Source organism: Passer domesticus, chromosome 8, assembly GCF_036417665.1.
Source record: "Passer domesticus isolate bPasDom1 chromosome 8, bPasDom1.hap1, whole genome shotgun sequence".
Lineage (NCBI taxonomy): Eukaryota > Metazoa > Chordata > Aves > Passeriformes > Passeridae > Passer > Passer domesticus.
The window spans coordinates 26,719,296-26,739,636 of record NC_087481.1 but is presented as its reverse complement, the minus strand read 5'-3'; the positions used below and the strand labels follow the sequence as shown (position 1 = coordinate 26,739,636).

Here is a 20,341-nt window from a genome sequence, read left to right as displayed (position 1 = left end):
CGGGAGAGGGACGAGCAACTGTGAGGAGTAGTGAGTGCTATATTTAACAGCTGGCGAGGTGCCCAAATTCCTGAAAAATTCTTTTTTTTTCTAGGCTTTGGCTCCAGCTTGTTCTCTCGTGTAAAACAGCACTGGCACCTAGTGGCTGCTGGATCCAGGCACAGCATCCCAAAAAAGCGTGTAGGGAAGCAGGGAAGGGCTGCTGATCACTGCCTGAGAACAGCCACCATGCTCTTACAGAGCAAATAAAAGACTCTCCCAGAGAGTTTTCTATGCACAAAATATTATGAAAATCCCCCAAAAATGCTCCCGAAATTCTGCCCACTGGTGACAGCCAAATAAACACGAGGTGTTTCACAAGGGTGCCTGCTCTGGGGCACGAGGGGCTCTCCAGATATCCTAATCCTGGCTTTCAACACTCCCTCTCCCCTGCTTCCTAAAAACTCTCTTTTGGGATCAGATATTCATGAAAATAAATAAATCTTTCAATAGGCAATTCAGCTTGGCTTGCTTAAACATGTCCTAAACATGTGGGGGAAAAAAAAATACTGAAAAAACACCCTGCTGTTAGTGGGGTGGCTGGGGGAGTTATTAGGACAGGACATCAGGAGCATCTCCAGGGATTTGATTCCCAGTGATGTTCTTTCAAAGCTCTCTCTTTTTCCTGACTCAGTATTGCAACTGCTTTGAGCTCCTTCATGTGGGGATCTCTGAGACTGATTGCAGCTGGTTAGAAATGAATAATTCATCCTCTCCTACTGATTTTGAAGAGAGGCAAAATTATCTGATTGATGATTCTCTGAAGAATTAAGGAGCTTGCATACAAAATTGGTACACATTATTGGAGCTTATTAAACATTTACAGTTGTTTAGCTGTCAGGCCCTACAAGAATCCTAAATCCAGACCTGAAATATGTTTTCTTCTCCCTGTGGCCACTTGTAGAGGGCAGAAGAGATTTAGGGACTGTGGAGCTGTCCCCACTTATGGCAGTGCTGGTGGGAGGCAGTTTAGGAGGGACCTGGCACCAGCACTGGGTCAGGGTGGTCATGGCTTTGTCCAGGCAGCTCTGAAACCCTCCTGGGAAGATCCTCTACATTCCTGGTGACTTTTTTATGATGAAACCCTTTCAGACAACAGGTTTGGGCACTGTCCTTGTACCCTGCAATGGTAACAATCCAATGAACTCTTGTGTGGGCTGGAGAGGAACCACAAACCCTTCTGGTGACTCTGAGTGACCTGCTGGCCTTGGGTCCTTCCTGATGCTCCAGCAAAGGAGGCTGAGGTCTGTTCAGGGCAGCCTCACCCACAGCTTGCACTCATAAATTCAGTTCTTACTGATTTCCATCTAATTCCCTCCAGGAGAGCCTATTCACCATCAGTAGGCACAAGTTTAATGAGTAAAGAAGAATTTACATCATCATTACAATAAAAATCAGCTGAAACCTGGCCTGGCCAGGACAGAAACCGCTTGACTGAGGACACATGAGGGAACTCAGCTGCAGGGAAAAGCCAAAACTTCCCAGGAAGTCGAGGTTTGCACATCAAATGAGCACCAGCAGCACCCAAGGGGCAGCAGTGATGTCCAGAACATCACGGAATCATCTGGAGGTGGAGAGAACCCACAAGAACCATCCAAGTCCAACCCCTGCATAGCCCAGACACCAAATCTCCTGCCTGTTCCTTTAGGGAACGGGGTCAGCTATGGAGCTGTGATTTGAAATGCTGAGGATGAGCCCTCAAAGGGGACGCTGATGACACGGAGGAGGGACACCCTCTTCTTGTAGTGCCCGAAGTAGCGGAGCCGGTACACGCCGGGCTCCGTGCCAGCCGGGATGTGCCACTCAATGGTCACGTTGCTCTGGCCACGGGATCCTTTGCTCCAGTAAAACCTGGAAAACAGGCCCAAAACTGCAGTCAGCAAGGAAATCCGCCTTTCATTGGAGCTCACTACATGCCACAAGATAAAATACACTTCTCTGGAGCATCTTTAAGTCCTCCTTGTGCGGGGGCAGAGCTAAACTGAGAAGGAGAATATTCACTTAGATAACAAAATCTATAATTATTGAGCTTCTGGCACCCATTTCCACATCAAAAACCCATTTCTTTTACAGAATCCTTGAGCAAAAGCCTTACTGTTCAACCCCTAAAACTGTACAGAGAATGCTCAGCCTCAAAACCCCACACATCACCTGGGCATGAGGGATTTTTCAGCTGGCTCTGAGGGAGCCCTTCTTGGGAAGCTGATGGAGATTCACCTACAGCCCTGAAAGGTGTGACCAGCCTTGCTGCTTTGTGGATATTTTTCCTAAAGGCTGACATCCCCACCTTTAACTTTTATTTCTTCCAAACTTTTAAAAAATTGTTGTCTGTTTATGCTGCACAACACATCTGGCCAGTTTTCCCTGTGAGTCTCTCCTGTTTTCTTTTTGGCATCTTATTCCTCCCCACATATCCATCCAGAGGGATGGATATAGGCTAGGAGCAAGCTGGACCACAAACCTTCTGTAATTGCTGTCCTTCCTCATCCCTTTCCCAAATTTGCAAGCCTCCATTCCAGACTCTGGAGCCAAGGGGAACACCAGTTTTGCCAAATTAACCCCCCAGTTATGAGCTGATCCTCCCTTGGACAGCATCACCTGCAGGACCAAGACTAAGCTGGGGCTGGGAGCTCTGGAATGAAGCCAGGTTAGACTGGGATGACTCCCTGGATTCTGTGGGACAGGGAGATTGCTCAGGGCACTCACCTGGTGTCCCAGGAGGCGTCGTTCAGCACCACGTGCCAGCTGCTGGAAATGTGGGAGTACCTCTCCACTGTCAGGAAGTTATGTTCAGTCTGGAATAAAAGCACCGGAGTCAGGCAGACACTGAGGGACAGGCAGGTCCCCTCCTTCTGTGGCACTTGAAACTGGATAGGGACTCTGCTTCCTCATGCTTTACTGGCAGATGTGGGAATTACTGGCACAAGTGTTTTATTTTACTGCCAAAGCACAATTTTTAAGCTGGTAAATTATGCAAAGAGCTTATCTGTAGGAAGAGAATGGGCAGTCACAATGTCCATGCAAGGTGAGTGATGGGATGAATTAAGTGCTTTTCTAATTTCCTTTGGTTTGTTAAAATAAAGCAGCAGGGTGGTAGGATAGAAATTAGAGACCAGGTTTGCCCTGGATACCAGCCTCGTCTAACACATACAACTTCAATAATATAAAGAGATCATAAACTCTCTTTATGAAGCCCAAAATTCACTTCAATGCCCCAAAAGCTTTCTGGTGGTGTGAATTCCCAAAGCACACACCTTCCCCTAGTCTCTCAGCAAAGAAAAAATCCTACCTAAATATCCACCAACCCCAAACACCCCAATGCCAGCATCATTCCATCAACCCCAAACACCCCAATTCCAGCATCATTCCACCAACCCCAAACACCCCAATTCCAGCATCATTCCATCAACTCCAAACACCCCAAATCCCAGCATCATTCCATCAACCCCAAACACCCCAATGCCAGCATCATTCCATCAACCCCAAACACCCCAATGCCAGCATCATTCCATCAACCCCAAACACCCCAATGCCAGCATCATTCCATTGCATTTACCGCATTCTCTGCTGAGTTCCTGGGGTTTGCACCCACAAAAGTCACTTTTGCAACTTCTCTCTGGGGGGAAAATTGAGATTTGTGTTAAAGGCTGAGCAGCACATTAAGAGCATCCTTTGAAGAGGCCATTTGATGTATTTAAGGGTGGGTTGGTTTTGGGGTGTTTTATTTTGCTTGGCTTGTTGTTGCTCTTGTTTTAAATCATTTATAATTTGACTTGTTGCAGCAGCAGCAGAGAATTTGTGCTTTGAATTGTTGCTCTGGGCCTTGCCATTCCACTTGTCCTGTTTGCTGGATAAACTCCACCATTGCACATAAAAAAGGGAGGAAATAAGGGAGATTCTTCAGAATGCCTCCCTGCCTTACTGCAGGGAGCAAGGAGACAGCAATGAGGTGAAAGCTTTTGCTCTGAACGTCTTATCTAAACACTGAGCATTGAAAACAGAACCATTTCTGACATTTTGATTTCATTTCATTTACATTCCACGGCAGAGGCATCAAAGGTGACCTGATTCCTGCTTGTAAAAGATCCCTGTAAAATATTTGCCTACTTAATCAACTGCTATTTTGTTTTGAAGCAGAAGGGCAAATCTGCTTTGTGCGGAGTGAAGGCTTTTATTGCTTTTATTTCCCCCTTTATCCACCCATTTTCTTCCCATCCAGCACAGTGGCATGGCCATGGAAATGCTCTGTCCCTGCCTTCTCAGCCGTGCCCACCAGAGAGACGAGACCTGTTTGGTCTGAGGGCACCACAACTCACAGGCTTGTGGGGCGAGGGGGAAGAATTTAAAGGCAATTTCTCCAGCAGGTTTTAGGCATTCCCTGAAGCTCTCACCTCTCGATATTGTGGTCTCACTTCCTCCAGCACATCCCCAAAGGTTTTGTTGGTCGGCGCGTTCTCGGCGCTGAGAGAAGGCAGCAGGGTCAGGTTGGTTACGTTGAAAAGTGGGGGCTCTGGGCCAGGGGAGAGCTCCTGAGTGGCATTCTGGGAGAGGGAAGATGTGCTTGTTAAACATCCACATGGACAGCCAGGATTCCCTGAGGAGCCACAGCTCTGCATCCCAGCCTCTGCTGGCACAGATTGTCGGAATAATAAAGTGAGTGGGAAAGCAAAGCAGAGGATCTCCAGCTGTGCTCTGCCTGCAGGAGCAATCCCTGCAGGACACTTGCTGCCCTGTTGCTGGGGTCTCCTAAACCCAGCCCCAGAACATCCCAGGACATTCCTGCCCATTGCTCCTGCCCGTTCACATGTCACAGTGATAAGGGCACTGCCAGGTACACCAAAAACACAGCAGATTTTTTTTTCCTTTTGGTAGAAAAGCAGCAACTTCAGGCCATGCTGAATGTTTAGAAGCACTGATTTCCTACACTTTGAGCTGCAAAACCCCCAGAATTTCTCAAGTGGTGTCAGGGCCCCATTACAGGAATTATTTTCATACCATTCCTCAAGGTGGATTCTGAAGAGAGAGCACAGCAGTCAGGTGGCCTTGGTGAGGAACAGCCACCACCACTGGCTTAAGATTCAGATGTCCCCAGCAGCCTGTGGCATGTAGGAAATGCTGCTTACCAGAGCAATAGCCTTGGCCAGGCCCCTGAACAGCTGGATGTAAGCAGAAAGGGTGTGTGGCCCATAAATAGTGGAGGCAGCCTCGTATCGTTGAACCTGGAAGGACAAATTTGGGAGAGGAGGGGTGGGAGGGCTCCCGAGTGGTTTGCACATCCCATCCCAGCCAGCTCAAGATGAGCTGTGGGTTATTTACTGCCTTTCTGATAAGGAGACAGCCCCAACAACTTGCCAAAGTATTTCTGCTGCAATTTCAGGCTACTCCTCATTCTCCGACCTGCTGCAAAGAGGGAGGGCCTGTTTGCTCTTCCAGTTTTTACCCTCTTTGCTCTTCCAGTTAGCACAGTTTTACCCTTTTTTAAAGGCTTATGATGCAACTTTCCTTCCCTCCAGCTTTTTGGGGTGGGATTCTTCCAACCTTCTTTCCCAGTTCTCCCTGCCCATTTTTGTGGCAAAGGAAGAGAACTCTAAACACACATCATTTCAAAAAGGTGAACTCAGAGAGATTCAATCCCCAGTTTTAATATTTACCTGGTATTCCTCATAGGTGGTGATGTAGTGGGTGTAGACATTGCACAGACCTGCAATCACAACGTTCATCCCTCGTGTCCCATGGGAATTAAATTCCTAAGGAAGGAAATAAAACCCTTACCTTGAAACAAGTGCTTTATGCACAACTATACTGTTTTTATTATTGTCATTATTATTATTATTATATCAATATTATTATTATTGTTATGTTGGTTTATTATTATTATTATTATTATTGTTGTTGTTGTTGTTGTTATTATTAATTCAGGACAGAATACAAAGTTATGGTGGGAAGGGGGCTGGATGCCCAGGAATGCAAACCTACAAGTGTAATTTACCTTTTTTAAGGTCTCATATTCACTCCCCAAAGTAAAAACAGACAAATGATCTCACATTCCAGTAAATCTAGGGGGGTTATTTTGGAAGCTGATGTCTGTATACTCCTAAAAAAATCAGGGATCTAAGTATGAGAAAGGCCCAGGGAATTGTGGAGACAGGATCTGGGACTGGGATTTTATTTAGGCTGCAGCCAGGATGTGTCAATCAAATGGAAAAAATACTTTTTCCTTTTTTTTCCCCTGCAGTTGTTCTCATGTTGCAGAATCCTGGTAGGGATTAAGGAGCTGAACCCCTCCATCCCAGAGCCAAACTCCTGCTGGCATCAGTTGTGCCTGGATCCCTGTGGAATTGGCTTAATGGACTGAAACCTGATCACTCGGTGTTTTGGGGAGGATATTCATTTCTCCTGCCTGTCAGGAAGCAGATGGAAAATCCATCTGAAGAAAATGGGAGCAGGAAACATCTGTGGGACACGAGCCCCGTGAGCCCAGCTGGGAGGAGAGGAGGGAAAATCCAGGAGGCTCAAGAGGAGTTCCAGATGTGCTGGGCTCCCGGGAACCTCAGCCACTCACCCTTTGAACAGCCTCCCTCAGCCTGCGTCCAGACATGGTCCTGGGGCATGGAGGGAACAAAGTCAGGCTCCAGAATCATGGAATCCCAGAGTCATTGAGGCTGGAAAATCCCTGCCAGCCCATGGAGTCCCAGCTGTGCCCAGTGCCCACCTTGTCCCCAGCCCAGAGCACTGAGTGCCACCTCCAGCCCTTCCTGGCACACCTGCAGGGATGGGCACTGCAAAGCTCCCTGGGCAGCCCCTGCCAAGGCCTGAGCACCCTTTCCATGCAGAAATTCCTGCTGCTGTCCAAGCTGAGCCTCCCCTGGCCCAGCCTGAGGCCCTTTCCCCTTGTCCTGTCCTGAAGTTGTGGAGAGCAGGGATCTAAAGCAGGAATTGCTGGCTGGACTTGCAGCACCCACCAGAAATTCCCACGGCAGCTCCAGCACTGCCCAACATCCCTTAAAAGCCTCTGTGCATAAGTTCAACCAAAACACCTCCAAAAATAAAAACACAACCAAAAATATTTCACACCCATCAGCACAGCCAGGGAGGGGCTGGAGGAGCCCCAGGGCAGGGTAGAAATAAAGGTACTAGAGATAAATCATTATCCTATTTAAATGTGCATCACTGCACCACCACCAGTCAGTGCAATTCATCATTGTGGTGCCAAAAACAGAATCAAAGTTTAAAAATTCCTCAAAACTCCTTTTTGTTACAACCAAAACGATTCATGTGTGCAACTCAGTTGTTCTCAGGGTGAGTCTGGGGACAATTTTGAGCCTACCCCCCTTTCTACCCGCAGGGAGAAGTGTTCCAGGAGGTTTGAGTGAAATCTGGCTGCAGTAAATGCAGCAAAACCCAAGGAATACACACGTGAACTCCCCGGGCACAGCAAGGATTGCCAGGGACCCGATGGCAGCAATCTGCACATCCACGATGTCCGGGTGCCAGGGGTGGGGCCAGTTCATCTGAGGGGGAGGGAAAAGTGCATAGAAATACTCTGGTTTAGCAGGAAAAAAAAAAAAACTGAGGTGTTTTCCTTCCTACAGTCATCAACCAGGCAGACAAATTAATTTTGTGCATTTATTTGTAAATTAAATTAAATTTATTTGTGAGACATGTAAGAAGGTGTTTTACCTTCTTATAATGTCTGACCATAAGAGTCACATAAGGCACAAGTAAATACTACAGGTAAGGCCAAAAAAGCCCTACATAAGGTGTTGCCAGAGGGGCAGCTTTGGCAAAGTGGGTAAAGAAGGTCAGGCTAGCACCTAGACACCCCTCACCTGCAAGAAAAAAGGATGGAATTGGGATTGATTGAGAAAAAAATCCCACTCCAGCAAGCCAAAAAAAGGGGTTTTTTCTGAGAAGCAATTTGCTGGGGGCAAAACATGAATGACAAAAGCTTGTGAAGCACATCAGAAGCAGGAGGCCTGCCAGAGCATCCCTAAAATGTGCAAAAGCCCTAAGAATAAAGTGTAATTTACTCTCAGTAACACCATCCTGCATGGAGGAGGAGGCTGGGAGGAGCTGGGGCCTCTTCTGGGGAGAGCTGAGGTGAGGAGCTGATAGAACACGAAGTGACAGCAGGGAAGCTTTTAACGAGGCTGGTGAAAGGAAGAACAATGAATTTCCTTACCCAGATGGCCTCGTTTAAGTGCTCTGAAAACCTTGGACATGATCCCTCTGCACGGCAGCAGCCTTTGTCTCAGTGCCAAGGGAGCACCAGGTGGAGAAAAGGGGCAGCAATTTCCATTTCGAGTGGTAAAGCAGGATTTGGGGAGTGCTCAGAAAAGGCCAAGCCATGCCCTGAGCATGGGGATGGGCTGGGGTCAGTGGAGCAGCAGCTCTGCAGGGCTGTGCTCCCTCCTCGTTCCTCAGCAATCACAGACACTGCCTGGAGCTCCTGACAAACCCACCAGGGATTGGGATCTGTGATCCCAGCCCAGCCCAGCCATCCCGGCACCCCCCAGGGCAGACACAGCTCTGTGTGTGTGTCCTCACCTCTCCCGTGTTGAAGAGGATGGGCTTGGGTTTGTGGCAGGCTATGGTCTCGTTCGATGGCACTCCCAGCAGCTGGTCCCGGATTTGATCCCAAAACGGGTCCCCTTCCACTGAGCCTTGAGGGGGAAACATCTTTAAACTCTGTTCCTCAGCTGCCCCAGCAGCTCTCAGACACTCCCTGCTCCCAGATAAGGAGGACAAGTGAGCAGGAGAGTCCCAAACCAGCTCTTCCTTCTCCCTATTCCCCATCCCACCCCCTTGCTCTCCTTCCTCCAGGGCATGGCCATATCCTTTTCCCAAATGGCCACAGACAAATCTGTGAGGGGGTTTCCTCCCCCTTCCCAAAAACCATCCCTTTTGGGTGCTGTGAAGTGACTCCAGGGCTGTCAGTCCATCTGGGATCTGCCCCAAATTACCTTGGGTGAAGTTGAAAGCCCCCACTCCATCAATAGTCCCCGCAGCAAAGCTGTGCCCCAGGGCTGGTTTGCAGGTTTTGACCTAAATCAGAAGGGGAGAAGAAAAGGGAAAAGAGACAAACCCCATTTTCCCTCACGGTAGCAGGTGCTGCTGGGGGGGAAAAATGGGACAAACCCCATTTTCCCTCAGGAACAGGGAGGGAAAATGCTGCTCTCACCGTGTGGGTGGCGTTGAGCTCCACGGACACGTTACTCATTTTCACCCACTGGTGGGCTGAGCTCAGGGGTCCTGTCACCTCCTGGGAGGCTTTTTCATACAGCTCCTAAGGTGGAAAAAAATCCTTGTGGGACAAGGGGTCAGGAACAGCCGTCTGGATATTTCCTCATTCCACCTTCCCGGAGCCTCTTCAGGCATAAATGCAAATCTCTAATTCCCAAGTCCCCTTGTTTCTGCCACCCCCGAGCCCTGCAAGCTCTCCCTGTCTCAGGGAGGGAGGACATTTCTCTTTTACAGCTCAAACATGCCCCTGTTTCAGCAGGATGGCAACTCCCTTCCCCTGGTTGCTGCCTCTTGGCATCTCTCACATCTTCGACCAAGCAGGAAAAAAATGTTTTCTGTGAGAAAGAAGCGTTTTGCTCTACTCACTGCCTCAAAGCACTGCTTGTATTTACTGCAGCCCTGACAGCTGAAGGTATTTACTACACACACTCAGCCCCTCAGGGGATGGTTTTCCAGCCTCAGGTTGGTCCATGGGAAGGGTTGCCAGAAGTTATTCTGGTTTAATGACATTCCTGGAAGGAGCTGAGGGCACAGCCAGGAGTCTGAGGTGCTAAAGACAACAGCAGTGGTTTTCCCCTGTGTTTGATGCACACACCAGCGTTCTTGGACTGGGGACAGGCACAGCCAGCCTGGAGTGACTTCAGGGCACAGCCTCGGCAGGGGTGACTAAAGGAAAAGCCACCACCAGCCTCCTGCTGCAGATCCTACAAGATCCTGCCCCTGAAATGCTGCCAAAACCTCTCCTTGCACTCACTGCTCACATCACACAGGAGGGGGACCAGCAAATTGGGTCCAGGGTGGCTTCAGAGCCCACGGGTGACAAAAGGGAGCCCTTAGGGCTGAGCAAATGCAGGGCCAAGCAGAGCAAGGGGAGCGTCCTCTGTGGGGGCTTCAGCCACACATTTCACCTCACATTTGTGTCACTTTGGGAATGTGATGCCAAACTGGCCCCCAAGTGGTGTGTGGTGGTGTCTCTGAGCTCTCCCAGGAGGATTTTTCCCATCATGATGCCTTTGAAATAAATGGGAGGGGGGGGGGGGGGAGGATAAGAGGGGACATCCTCATCATGTCCCAGTGAGGAATATTGAGATCAAAACCCCAAACCAGCATTTTCAAGTGACAACACCTGCAAGGATCTAAATATTGAAATGTGTTGTCCAGTCTAAATTCAGTCAGGTTTCTAATCAGATGAGTTCTACCTGAGGAAATTTTTCACTACCATTAAGATTTCCTACAATGTCTTGAGTAACAAATTCCAGGCTCTGAGTTCCTCTTGATTCCAGCAGACAGAGACATCACCAGCTGATTGCAGAGCTCATTTACCCATTGAAAACAAAATCAAGGAACTTTACCGTAATTTGAAAAAACATTTACCAAAAAACATTGACCAAAGCAGGTACAAGATAGATAGAATATGGAATATAGCAGCTAGAAGATGGAATATGGGTATCCAGAGGGAAGGGATCCACAAGGCTCATCAGGTTGCTCAAATGAGCATGAATTCCTGTCGTAGCAGCACTCACACACACTCAGAAAGCAGAATATCCCTTACCTTTGCTTTCAAGTAGAGGTTTTGCCCTATAATCCTGGTGCTCTCAAACATATCGTTGCCGGGCCCCTTGGCCATGCACATGGCTGCCTGTTGGGAAATTTGTTTGGTGATCAGTGATTATGGAGAGAGAGCATCTGGCACTGCCAGGTGGCTGTCAGGCCGTGGGAACTGAGGGCTTCTTGCAGGCCACATCAAAATTAGCCACGGGGTTACTACACTCAAGTCAAATTTGGGGTGAATGACCAGAAAATCGGGAGACAAAGCGCGGTTAATTCCTGGAAGGGGCACCCAGGAGGGTCCAAAAAGAGGTGATTTTTCACTTTCAGTGCCCTCCCCGTGCGCAGAGGCCCAGCAGAGGTGGGGACAGGCGGGACACACTCACCCCTCCGACGGGACAGCTGCTCTGGGGGTTGTCACACGACTCGCCCGTGTTGGCGCAGAAGGGGCCCCGCGTGTTGGGGGACACGTCTCCCAGGTTGGACGAGGCAAAGGCGGCCACGAAGGAGCCCTGCCAAGGCCGGAGGAGCGTTGCAGTGCCTCGCAGGGAAAGCTGCAAAGCCCCCGTGCAGCCCTCCCCGCAGCTGCTGTGCTCACCAAGCAGGACCCTGGTTCATTCCCAAAGTCGCTGGGAGCTCTGGGGTGGATGGGGTTTGGGCACATCCAAGGGGTAGGGCAGGAAGGGAATTGGATGCACACGATGCCATTTCAGGGGGAGCTTCACACCACCTTGGTGTGCAGACAGTGTTTCCTCCTCCCCCTCTTCCACCTCAGCTCTTGCCCTGCTTCTCAAGTTGCTGATCAGATGTTTATGGGTCATTGGAGCACCTTGCACAGGAGTTTTTTCCCTTGCAGGTGTTCACCATCACTGATTTATGGGGTGAGGACTATTGGAGCTGACTGCAGGGACACTTCCCAGGTTGTTCAAGGCCTGAACGCTTCCAGGGATGGGGCAACCACAACCTCCCCAGATTTTAATCAAAATAAATGTGACTTATTCCTCGAGTCTGAAGAACTGCCACCAATTACTAGTTTAGAAAGTCAAGAACTCACCTTCCAATCTCCCTTCTGAAAAAGGAAATAATTCACAGCATTCACCACAGTCCTTGTGTTCCTGTGTTTGCCCTCCCTGTCCCAGCCCTGTTTCCCCCATTCCTTGGGGTGCTCCCACCTCTCCCGGGAGCTTTCCCTTGTTCTTCTCCTGCTCAAACAGGTAGGAGGCATAGCCCACGTTGTCACTGTTCACCAGGTGGTTGGAGTTGTTCATGCTCACCGGGTGCACGGCAAACCAGCTGAGGAAGGGTTAAAAATTAAATTTAAAAAGTGAAATGGAAAAAGTGAAAATGCTCTGTTCACTCCATGCAGCAGCAATTGACCTGTTCAATCCTATTGAATTTCAATCCTACTGAATTGTCCTATTCCCACTTTGGGGGAATTTTCTTTAGGAGAATATACACAGAGACTTGTGGTGCTCAGGGATCCTAAGAAGATTCCCATCCTGTCCCTTCCTAAGCAGGAGGGCTCATGGCTGTAACAATCCAGGCCTTGAGACCACAAGAATTTGTCACTGTCTTTATCAGGGCCACCAAGAGCTCCTTCAGACCTGAACTGATTCTTGCAGTAACCCATAAACTATATTTTGCAGGGATTTTTATATTCAAAGGAACAAGGAAGAGTCAGTGATGTAAAAAAGGGGAAAAAAGGAACACCTTCATTCCTACAAAAAATAATGAGGGTAGGGAGAAAAACCTGCTGCTCTGGTGGTCAGTACCTGATGAGGCCCAGCTCGTGTCCATTCTCATCCACCATCTTCAGCAGCACCATTTCTTTATCCGTGTTGGATGAATACCTGGATGGAGCAAAGCAGGGAAATCCCATCAGAGTCAGGGCCGTGCTCTGGTGCTCTGGCAGGTTAAATCCCCACTAGGCTGAACAAGGATGTGAAAAGGTCATTCCAGGTACCACCAGCACACTGCAAGGCCTTAGAGGAGCACCTGGACCCAGCTGGGAAGGTGAGGGAAGAGCTGTGGCTGTCACTGCCCTCAGACACTGCTCCTCCAGGGAATGGAGGCAACACAAATTCGTGCACCAGGGACAGCTCTTCAATGCCCTCTGACTCCTTATTTGTTAAATAAATCACAAGGTCGCATCCTAGACTGATTCCTCATGCTTGGAGAGAGCAACTACAGCTTTCAAGCCCTTTTCAAGCAGTTAATTTTTTTTCTCCTGCCTGGGGAGATTTTACCTCTTCCGCTCGGACTCTGGGTTCGCGAGGTAGGAGAAAGGGCTGCGGTTGATCTGGCTGTTTTCTACTGTGCCTCTGTTTATAAAGAGCCTTCCTCTCTTCATGTTCTCATGGGCAATGTCTATGCTCTGCAAAGCAGCAAGACAGGCACTGTCAGTCTGTGAGGGACGTGGGAGGTTATCTGGAAAATCTCTTTCTTTCCCTCCCTGTCCATCCCCAAACCTTTACTGGAATCTGGGGGTGTTTGTTTGGGATTTTTTCCCTAAACTGATCTAAAATTCTCAAAAATTACAACACCATTTTTAAACTACCAACATCTGTCTCTGAAGAAAGGGTTCAAAGCTCCTGCTTTTTGAGCTGCAAACAAGCAAGCCCACTCCAAAACAGGCTGTGCCATGTGGAGTGCTGTAGATGCACTAAACATGCAATCATAGAATATCCTAAGTGGGAAGGGACTCACAAGAATCATCAAAGTCCAACTCTTGGCCCTGCAGATGAGCATCATTTATTCTAGAACTCCATTCAAACTATTACACAGAGATAAGGGGCTTTTTTCCTGGTTTCTTTGATCAATATTTCCAGTATATTTCTTGTTATCTCAAGCCTGTTTCCCACCCTCCATAAGGCTGCATTTCAATTTAAGCATAATTTGGGAAGCTGTTTATGATTATGGTGCTGGATGGATATCCAGTGATTTTTGCAGATACATTAACTTCTAGTACTTCTGGTATTGCCTCCCACAGCTGTGCTGGGCACCAAGACACTGAACTGGGCCACACCGACCTTCACAATGCCATTCACAATGGAGCTGAGGGCTGGCCGGATGAGCCCCTTGCTGGTGATCCAGAAGAGGGTGTACTGGAAGTACCCTGCAGGCCCCGAGTGCGTGTGGGTCCCGCTGAGGATGACGTTGTCCTGCCGGTACAGCTCGCCGTACTTGCTCCGCAGCTGCTTCAGCACCTGAGAGGAGGAGGTGCTCCCAAAAACCCCTTCTTGTGCCCAAAAATACCCCAACCATCCACCTCCTCGCTCTTTCTGCCTGGCACAACAAGGAGGTTGTAGCTGTTGGCTTGGCAGGAGGCTCAAAATAGGAATATCTGGTAAAAGACCTTTATATCCAACCCGAAGAGCATCTCAGATCATCCCAGGAGGATCCACAGCTCTCCAGCACCTCCCTATCATTGTCACTGCTAGAAATGAAGGGATGGGACTATTTTTGGGCTAAGAACCATTTATTGCTGAGACAAACATCAGTCTCAGAGGCTGTGAGATTTTAGAGGAGCGAGCAGTCAGCCATAGCTCAGAGCAGTCGCAAGTTCTTTGTTACAGGGCAATACAGAACTTTCTAACCCCATGGAGAGATCCCACAAGGTTCATTTTGCTTTTCTAACCTTTACTTCAGTGTGGATACTTTTACCTAATGGGCTTCTGTCACACTTAAACACATATGCTTCTGTTATAACTTCTATACAACCCCACCCCTACATTATAAACCCTTCACCATCTCATCAATGCAGTTTCTCACTTAAGGCATATTCTTACTTACAACTATGGAAACATAAGTTTATGGTTTTTCTGCTTAATGTCTGTGTGTTTTATTTTTACATCAATCCGAACTTCTCCCAAGGCTGCAGATCAAACCCTTTGGTGTCTGTGGAAGCTTCTGTTTTTCTGACTCCCACACCTCCTCTGCTGCACTAGAGGCACCGCGATAACGTATTTGTGATTCCAATGAACTCCTGGTAATTCTCCCACTAACAGAAGAGTGAGCAAAGCCCAGCCTCACTTGCTGAGGGGCCCAAAGCTCTTCTCCAGCCCAAGGAAATCCCAAAGGATTGCTTTGCAGCCCGTACCTCCAGCCTCACTCTCTGGGACACCATCCCGATGTCGGCGCTGACGAACACGACGCGCCGGGAGCCCTCGGGCTCTGCCACGATGAAGGCTCGGCTGTAGAGGCGTGAGAGGAGCCCCCCGCCCAGCTGGTCGGGGTTGGCATATCCCATCTGCAAGAGAGGAGCTCCATCATCAATACTGAGCCACTTATTCCTCTGCTTTTCCCAACTAGATTTGCCCGGGGGTCATTCAACAGCTCCGAGCTGCCGCTCTGTCTTGCCACGCATTCCATGGAATGGTTGGGCTTGGAAGGGGCCTTAAAGCCCATCTCATCCCAACCCCCCCTTCCAACTTCCCACCAGCCCACGTTGTTCCAAACCTCAGGGAAATTTCAGCTTATGTTTGAAGCAATGCACATTTGGCAAGGCAGAGGCTGTACACCGGAAATCCTGCCCAAAAACTACTCCCAAAGGATGAAAAATCAGTATTTCACCAACCCCAGGAGGAATTGCCCCAACTCACCAGAGGCACCTGTGCCACAGGCCCTGTGCAGTCAGCTCTGCCAACACCCACCAAGTACTTTGCCTCTTCTGCTGTGTTGCTGGTGCAATCTGTGACAACAACAAACAGCAGATCAGGGGACACAGCGAGCAGAACTGGGGACAACAGAGGCCAAAGGGCTCTGGCTGAGTGCTCTGAGGGGATTTCCAGTGAACTCTCAAGGTGCCGAGGCTGTGAAGACCTCTGGGGTGGCAAAGCAGGCATGAGGATCCACCCAGGGAGCTCTCAGAGGGTCACTGGACGCTGAGGTGGGTGGGGATGCACAGTGAGAGGAACCAGCCCAGCATTCCCAGTTAAACCCTCCAAGCCCACCAGTGCCACGCAGGGGCCAAATCCAAGTGCTGTTTGACACAATTCAGCTCAGCATTGATAAGGAAAAAGGGATGGTGGGTCAAGAGCTGTTGGAAAAGGACTAGGGAAGAGAGGAGGGCACATCCAACACATCCTGTGTCCAGTGCTGGTGTCCTGGTCTTCCCCCAAAAAATCACAGCAGAGCCAGCCGAAGCTCAGAGAAGGGAAAAGCAGTTCTGAGCAGTGATTTCCAGGCAAATGGTGAGGAAAAGGTCTCCCAAAGGAGATCACATCTCACCCCAGGCACCAGGAAGGTGCAGAAATCCTTCCAGGATGGGCAAACCCATGGAAGAAAAGCCACGGATGGCTATCAAATCATAATCAATCAGAAATGTTATCTGCATCTCAGGAAATCCCAGAGCCACAAATCACTGCAGGCTGAGATAACACTGTGGGAAAATATGAAATATTTCTGTGTGCTTGCCCTGTTCCCACAGCCCTCCCCAGGCAGCTGCTTTGGGATCAGGGGATGCTCCATGTTCCCAGCCTGGCCTTTTCTGGGCTGTCACTTAAAACACAGGAGAAGGGAAACACACTGGCCACAGACTGATGCCATTTCTGTCATTTAAAATGACACCAGCCAAACGGGCCACCCCTTTAGAACTACCCCTCCTCCTCCTCCTCCCCCAAGACCCCTGACAAGGATGAGAATCATTTGTGCAAAACTGTTATAGCCTAAAACCACAAAGTTTTGAGTTCCAGATGTGAACTACACCCAATCTGAGCCCAAAATCTGGAAGCTGGAAGGTGCCACTGGTGAGATGCTGGGTCCAGCTCCCAACACCCTCATTCCCTGTGCCTGGGGATGGAGTGAGGTTGTGAAACCCGAAATCCTGGGAGTGAGGGGCTCTCAGTGGGCACAGAGAGGGAAGGGAGCATGGAAGGAAGGGATGGATCCCTGCAGCCAGCCTGAGCCCATCCCTGGGGCTGTGCATCCATGCCCAGAGAGCTGCTCCGTGCCCGGGCGAAGGCACCACGTGCAGAGCTGGTGGTGACAGCTCAGCACTGACCCGAGACCTCCACCTGTCCCCCTCTGGTCTAAATCCTGCCCTGGGCACCCCCTGGAGCAGAGGGCTGGCAGAGCTCCACTTGCCATCGGTGTTTTTGGCGAGGAAGTGCAGCACCAGGAGCACCACGGTGAGGGAGATCATCAGCACCAGGCACACGATCAGGATCACCTCCAGCCGGGTGTAGGAGCACCTGGACCTCTTTCCAGGCATGGTGGGGGCACTGTGGGAGCAGAAAGGAGCCCGTGGGACATCCCAGTGTGGGGCACATCCCAGCCAGAGCTCACATCCCACCCTCGGGGAGTGTTTGTGTCCCCCAGCCCGGCACCAGAGACAGCAGCTGTAGTTATGATATTTTACAAAAAATCCTTTGCTGGAATTTTTCCCTCCTGAGGAGCTGGGAGCTCCAGGAAAGAAATTTAAACAATAACAATCTGCTGCTGTGGGATGCAACAGGTGCAGCTGTGATTGGTGCATGTTGGTTGTTTCCAATAAATGGCCAATCACAGATGCAGCTGCATCAGACTCTGAGAGTCACAAAATTTTGTTGTGCATTCTATTCTTGTTCTTTCCAACTTTCTAATAAATCTTTTCTCTCAATTCTTTTAGTATAGTTTTAATGTAGTATTTTAATATAATATATATCATAATATAATATAATATAATATAATATAATATAATATAATATAATATAATATAATATAATATAATATAATATAATATAATATAATATAATATAATATAATATAATATAATATAATATAATATAATATAATGGAGTCAAGCCTCACATCTCCACACATTAAATTCCAGACACAGCAAGCAGCAGCACAGAGAAGGGTAAGAAGTGGAGATTTATAGTTCAGCTTATGACAAAAATGTGTCTCCTGCTGGCAGCAAGCACTCCCTGACACCAGGCCTGACAGGACAGGGAGAGCACCCAAATTCCCAATCCTGTGTCTCCCAAGACACTTTGCTCACCCCTCTGAAGAGATCTGGGAACAAACCCCACAATATTCCACCAGGCTCTCTGAGTGGCTGTAGGAGATGCTGAAGCTCAGAGCGTGGCAGAAGACAGTACTGTCACCATAATAAACACCAATTCAGGGATCTCAGCTTCATGGTCCCTCCCAGCCCACACCAGTCTGTGATTATTCTGTGATTAGAGAGGGAAGAATGAGGCAGAGAATCTGATTTTCCTAGCTGTGACATTTGCCAGCTCTGGTGAAGCTCCTGCCATTCCCTCACAGGGAATGTGCCCTGGAAACAATGAACCTGCAGGAAACAACTGCTGGAATGAGCAGTTATGCTCCTGAAAAGGCTGCAGTGAGAAATGACATCAGCAGAGAGCCAAGTGGTCACTTAGTCTTGCTCCAGGTGACCTCTCTTATCAGCTTCTTTGGCTACAGCACTCGTGGTCAGGGCTGAATTTCACAGAACAAATATTTTAGTGACAACAAATCTGGAGTTCCAGGTTTCCCTCCTGCCCTCTTTGTTCCCTGAGCTGTCCAGAACTACCCCAGCACCAGCCTGAACCACACCAGCATCACACTCACTCACACCCCACTGATTAAACTGCCCCCAAACCACTGGAAGTTGCAAACCCCAATCCTGTGGGATCCCAGGGGAATCTCCTTACCTGGCTGAGTTCCCTGGCCTGTCCCAGCAGCTCCCAGCTCCAAGCTGGAAAGTTCAGGTGGAAAATTCTTGCTGAATAACCCCGTGAGTCAAGCGTGGCACAAGATAAGGAGAAACCAATCAATAATTGAATCCCACGGGAGGTGATGGAAGGCTTTTCCCTGGTGTGTTTCTGTTAAGCTGCAGACAGCATCTCCCCCTCCCAAAATAACCTTTCCAGGACTGCTCTGCTGCTCGAGGAATTTGGGAAGGGGATGTTTTTACTTCCTCTGTCCAGCCTGTGGAATGGTGGCTGGATGTGACTCCTGATTCTCATGGAAGTTCACTGCTCAGGGTCTCCATGCTTTACTAGAAGAGCTTGGAAACACAATTGTACTTTAAGTGTAAAATACTTTTCATTATCAATGCACTTGTATTTAAAAAAACAACTTTATTTGTTAAAACCCAGCTTTTTTTTTCCCACCTGTTTCAAGTCCCAGCTAGGCCTGGATAAATTCCCCAGCTGCTCAAATAGCTTTATCCAAAGGCTTTTGGCACTTTGCTCCTCCCCAAAGGGACGGACCCATCAAATGTTGGTGCAGCAGCAGGAAAGACCCAACCAGCCAAGCCCTTTCCCCTACTGCATTGTGATGGGAATTAAAAGCTGGGAGCACCTCTGGCATTTTGTCTCCCCTCTCAGGGAAGGGAAAAGAGCTTCCATCACCTTTCCCATGGTGCATCCCTGATCCAAGGGTTAACAGTGCAGGCAAGGGCTGCGTCAGCGCTTCAAGGTCACGTTCAGCTCTGCCCTTTGCCTCCAGTGGTTTTTGGACTGGCTGCTGGGGACAAATGACATTTCTTGATACCTTATCTCCTGGCTGTAATTCCCAAGGAACCTGCAGGCCCTGGAAACTGCCCTGTGGGCTGGCAGATCCTCCCAAACACCGCTGTGCTCCTGGGAATGCTGAGTGGGTCCCAAAGCCTTGGGGGGACCTGGAGGGGACAGACAAAACCATGGAGCAGCTGAGCTGCTGGCACAGGGATGAGCCAGGAACAGGCTGGGCAGGAGCAAGAGCTCTTCCTGCAGGTGGAGCATCAGGAAAAGCTGATTAAGAGGTTGAGTTTTAAGGAATTGTTCTTGTGATGGAGAGTGCTGCCAGCCTCACCCCACAAAATGCCAACAGCTGAGGAGCAGTTGTGACCACCTGTGGCTGGGGGTGGAGGGGGAAATGAAGATTGGTCCAAGGAAGAAAGCTCAACTCATGCCCTGGGGAATATTCCAGGTTGTTTTCCCGTTGAGGTTCTGGGGGCCCACAGCTCCCCACCTCCCCCAGGTGATGTGGCTGTGTCCAGGCCCAGAACTGCAGAAGCAAGGAGCTTTTTGGTGCAGAAAAGGCACTTTCTGGGCTGCAAAGACCTCAGCTTAAGAGCTAAGGGCCTGGTAAATCCCTCTGAATTGCCTGTGGCAATGTGAGGAAGGTGAAAATTCCCACAGACCATCCTCCTTCCCAAGACCAGGAGTCCTCCAGCTTCTCCCCCGGTGCCATTTTGTGCCAAAAGGAGTCTAAAGAAAGTGATGTTCTCTTTACAATCTTCATCCTGCTGGAAAAAAAAAAAGGTTCCTCCCCATCACTGCTACCACAGGACTGCTCTCTGTGACCTCCCCGGGGGCTGCAAACAGCCCAGGGCCTGCACCCTCAGCAGGAGGAGTGTGGGATCTCCAAACCCCCTGGGATGAAGGGATGCCCTGAAGGAGTCAGGCAAGGCTGACACAAGGGAAACCACTCGACACAGATGGCCAAATGTGCCTTTCTTCCCCCTAGGAACCTTCTGCTTCCAGATCATTAAGGAAGAGGTTTCAAACTACCTCTAGGCAGGAAAAATAAAATTAATTAA

General features: G+C 49.2%; 1 protein-coding gene across 2 annotated transcripts; it reads right to left on the bottom strand.

Annotated features, from left to right (window-relative positions):
• Nucleotides 1-1,369: 1,369 nt before the first annotated feature.
• Nucleotides 1,370-19,536, bottom strand: ASAH2 (N-acylsphingosine amidohydrolase 2). Of its 2 annotated transcripts, XM_064429917.1 has the most exons (22): nt 19,312-19,536; nt 18,468-18,538; nt 16,915-17,051; nt 15,432-15,520; nt 14,930-15,079; nt 13,860-14,036; nt 13,077-13,204; nt 12,603-12,680; nt 12,003-12,123; nt 11,217-11,342; nt 10,835-10,921; nt 9,221-9,325; nt 9,003-9,084; nt 8,587-8,702; nt 7,456-7,550; nt 6,602-6,641; nt 5,691-5,786; nt 5,163-5,258; nt 4,431-4,580; nt 3,596-3,655; nt 2,746-2,834; nt 1,370-1,890 (listed from the first exon to the last, which is right to left on the bottom strand). In XM_064429917.1, exons 3-22 carry the CDS (start codon nt 17,039-17,041, stop codon nt 1,701-1,703), a joined length of 2,202 nt encoding a protein of 733 aa, XP_064285987.1. In that variant the 5' UTR covers nt 17,042-17,051; nt 18,468-18,538; nt 19,312-19,536; the 3' UTR covers nt 1,370-1,700. The 2 variants fall into 2 exon arrangements, with proteins under 2 accessions (XP_064285987.1, XP_064285988.1); XM_064429918.1 differs by lacking the exons at nt 18,468-18,538; nt 19,312-19,536 and adding an exon at nt 17,810-17,948.
• Nucleotides 19,537-20,341: the final 805 nt, after the last annotated feature.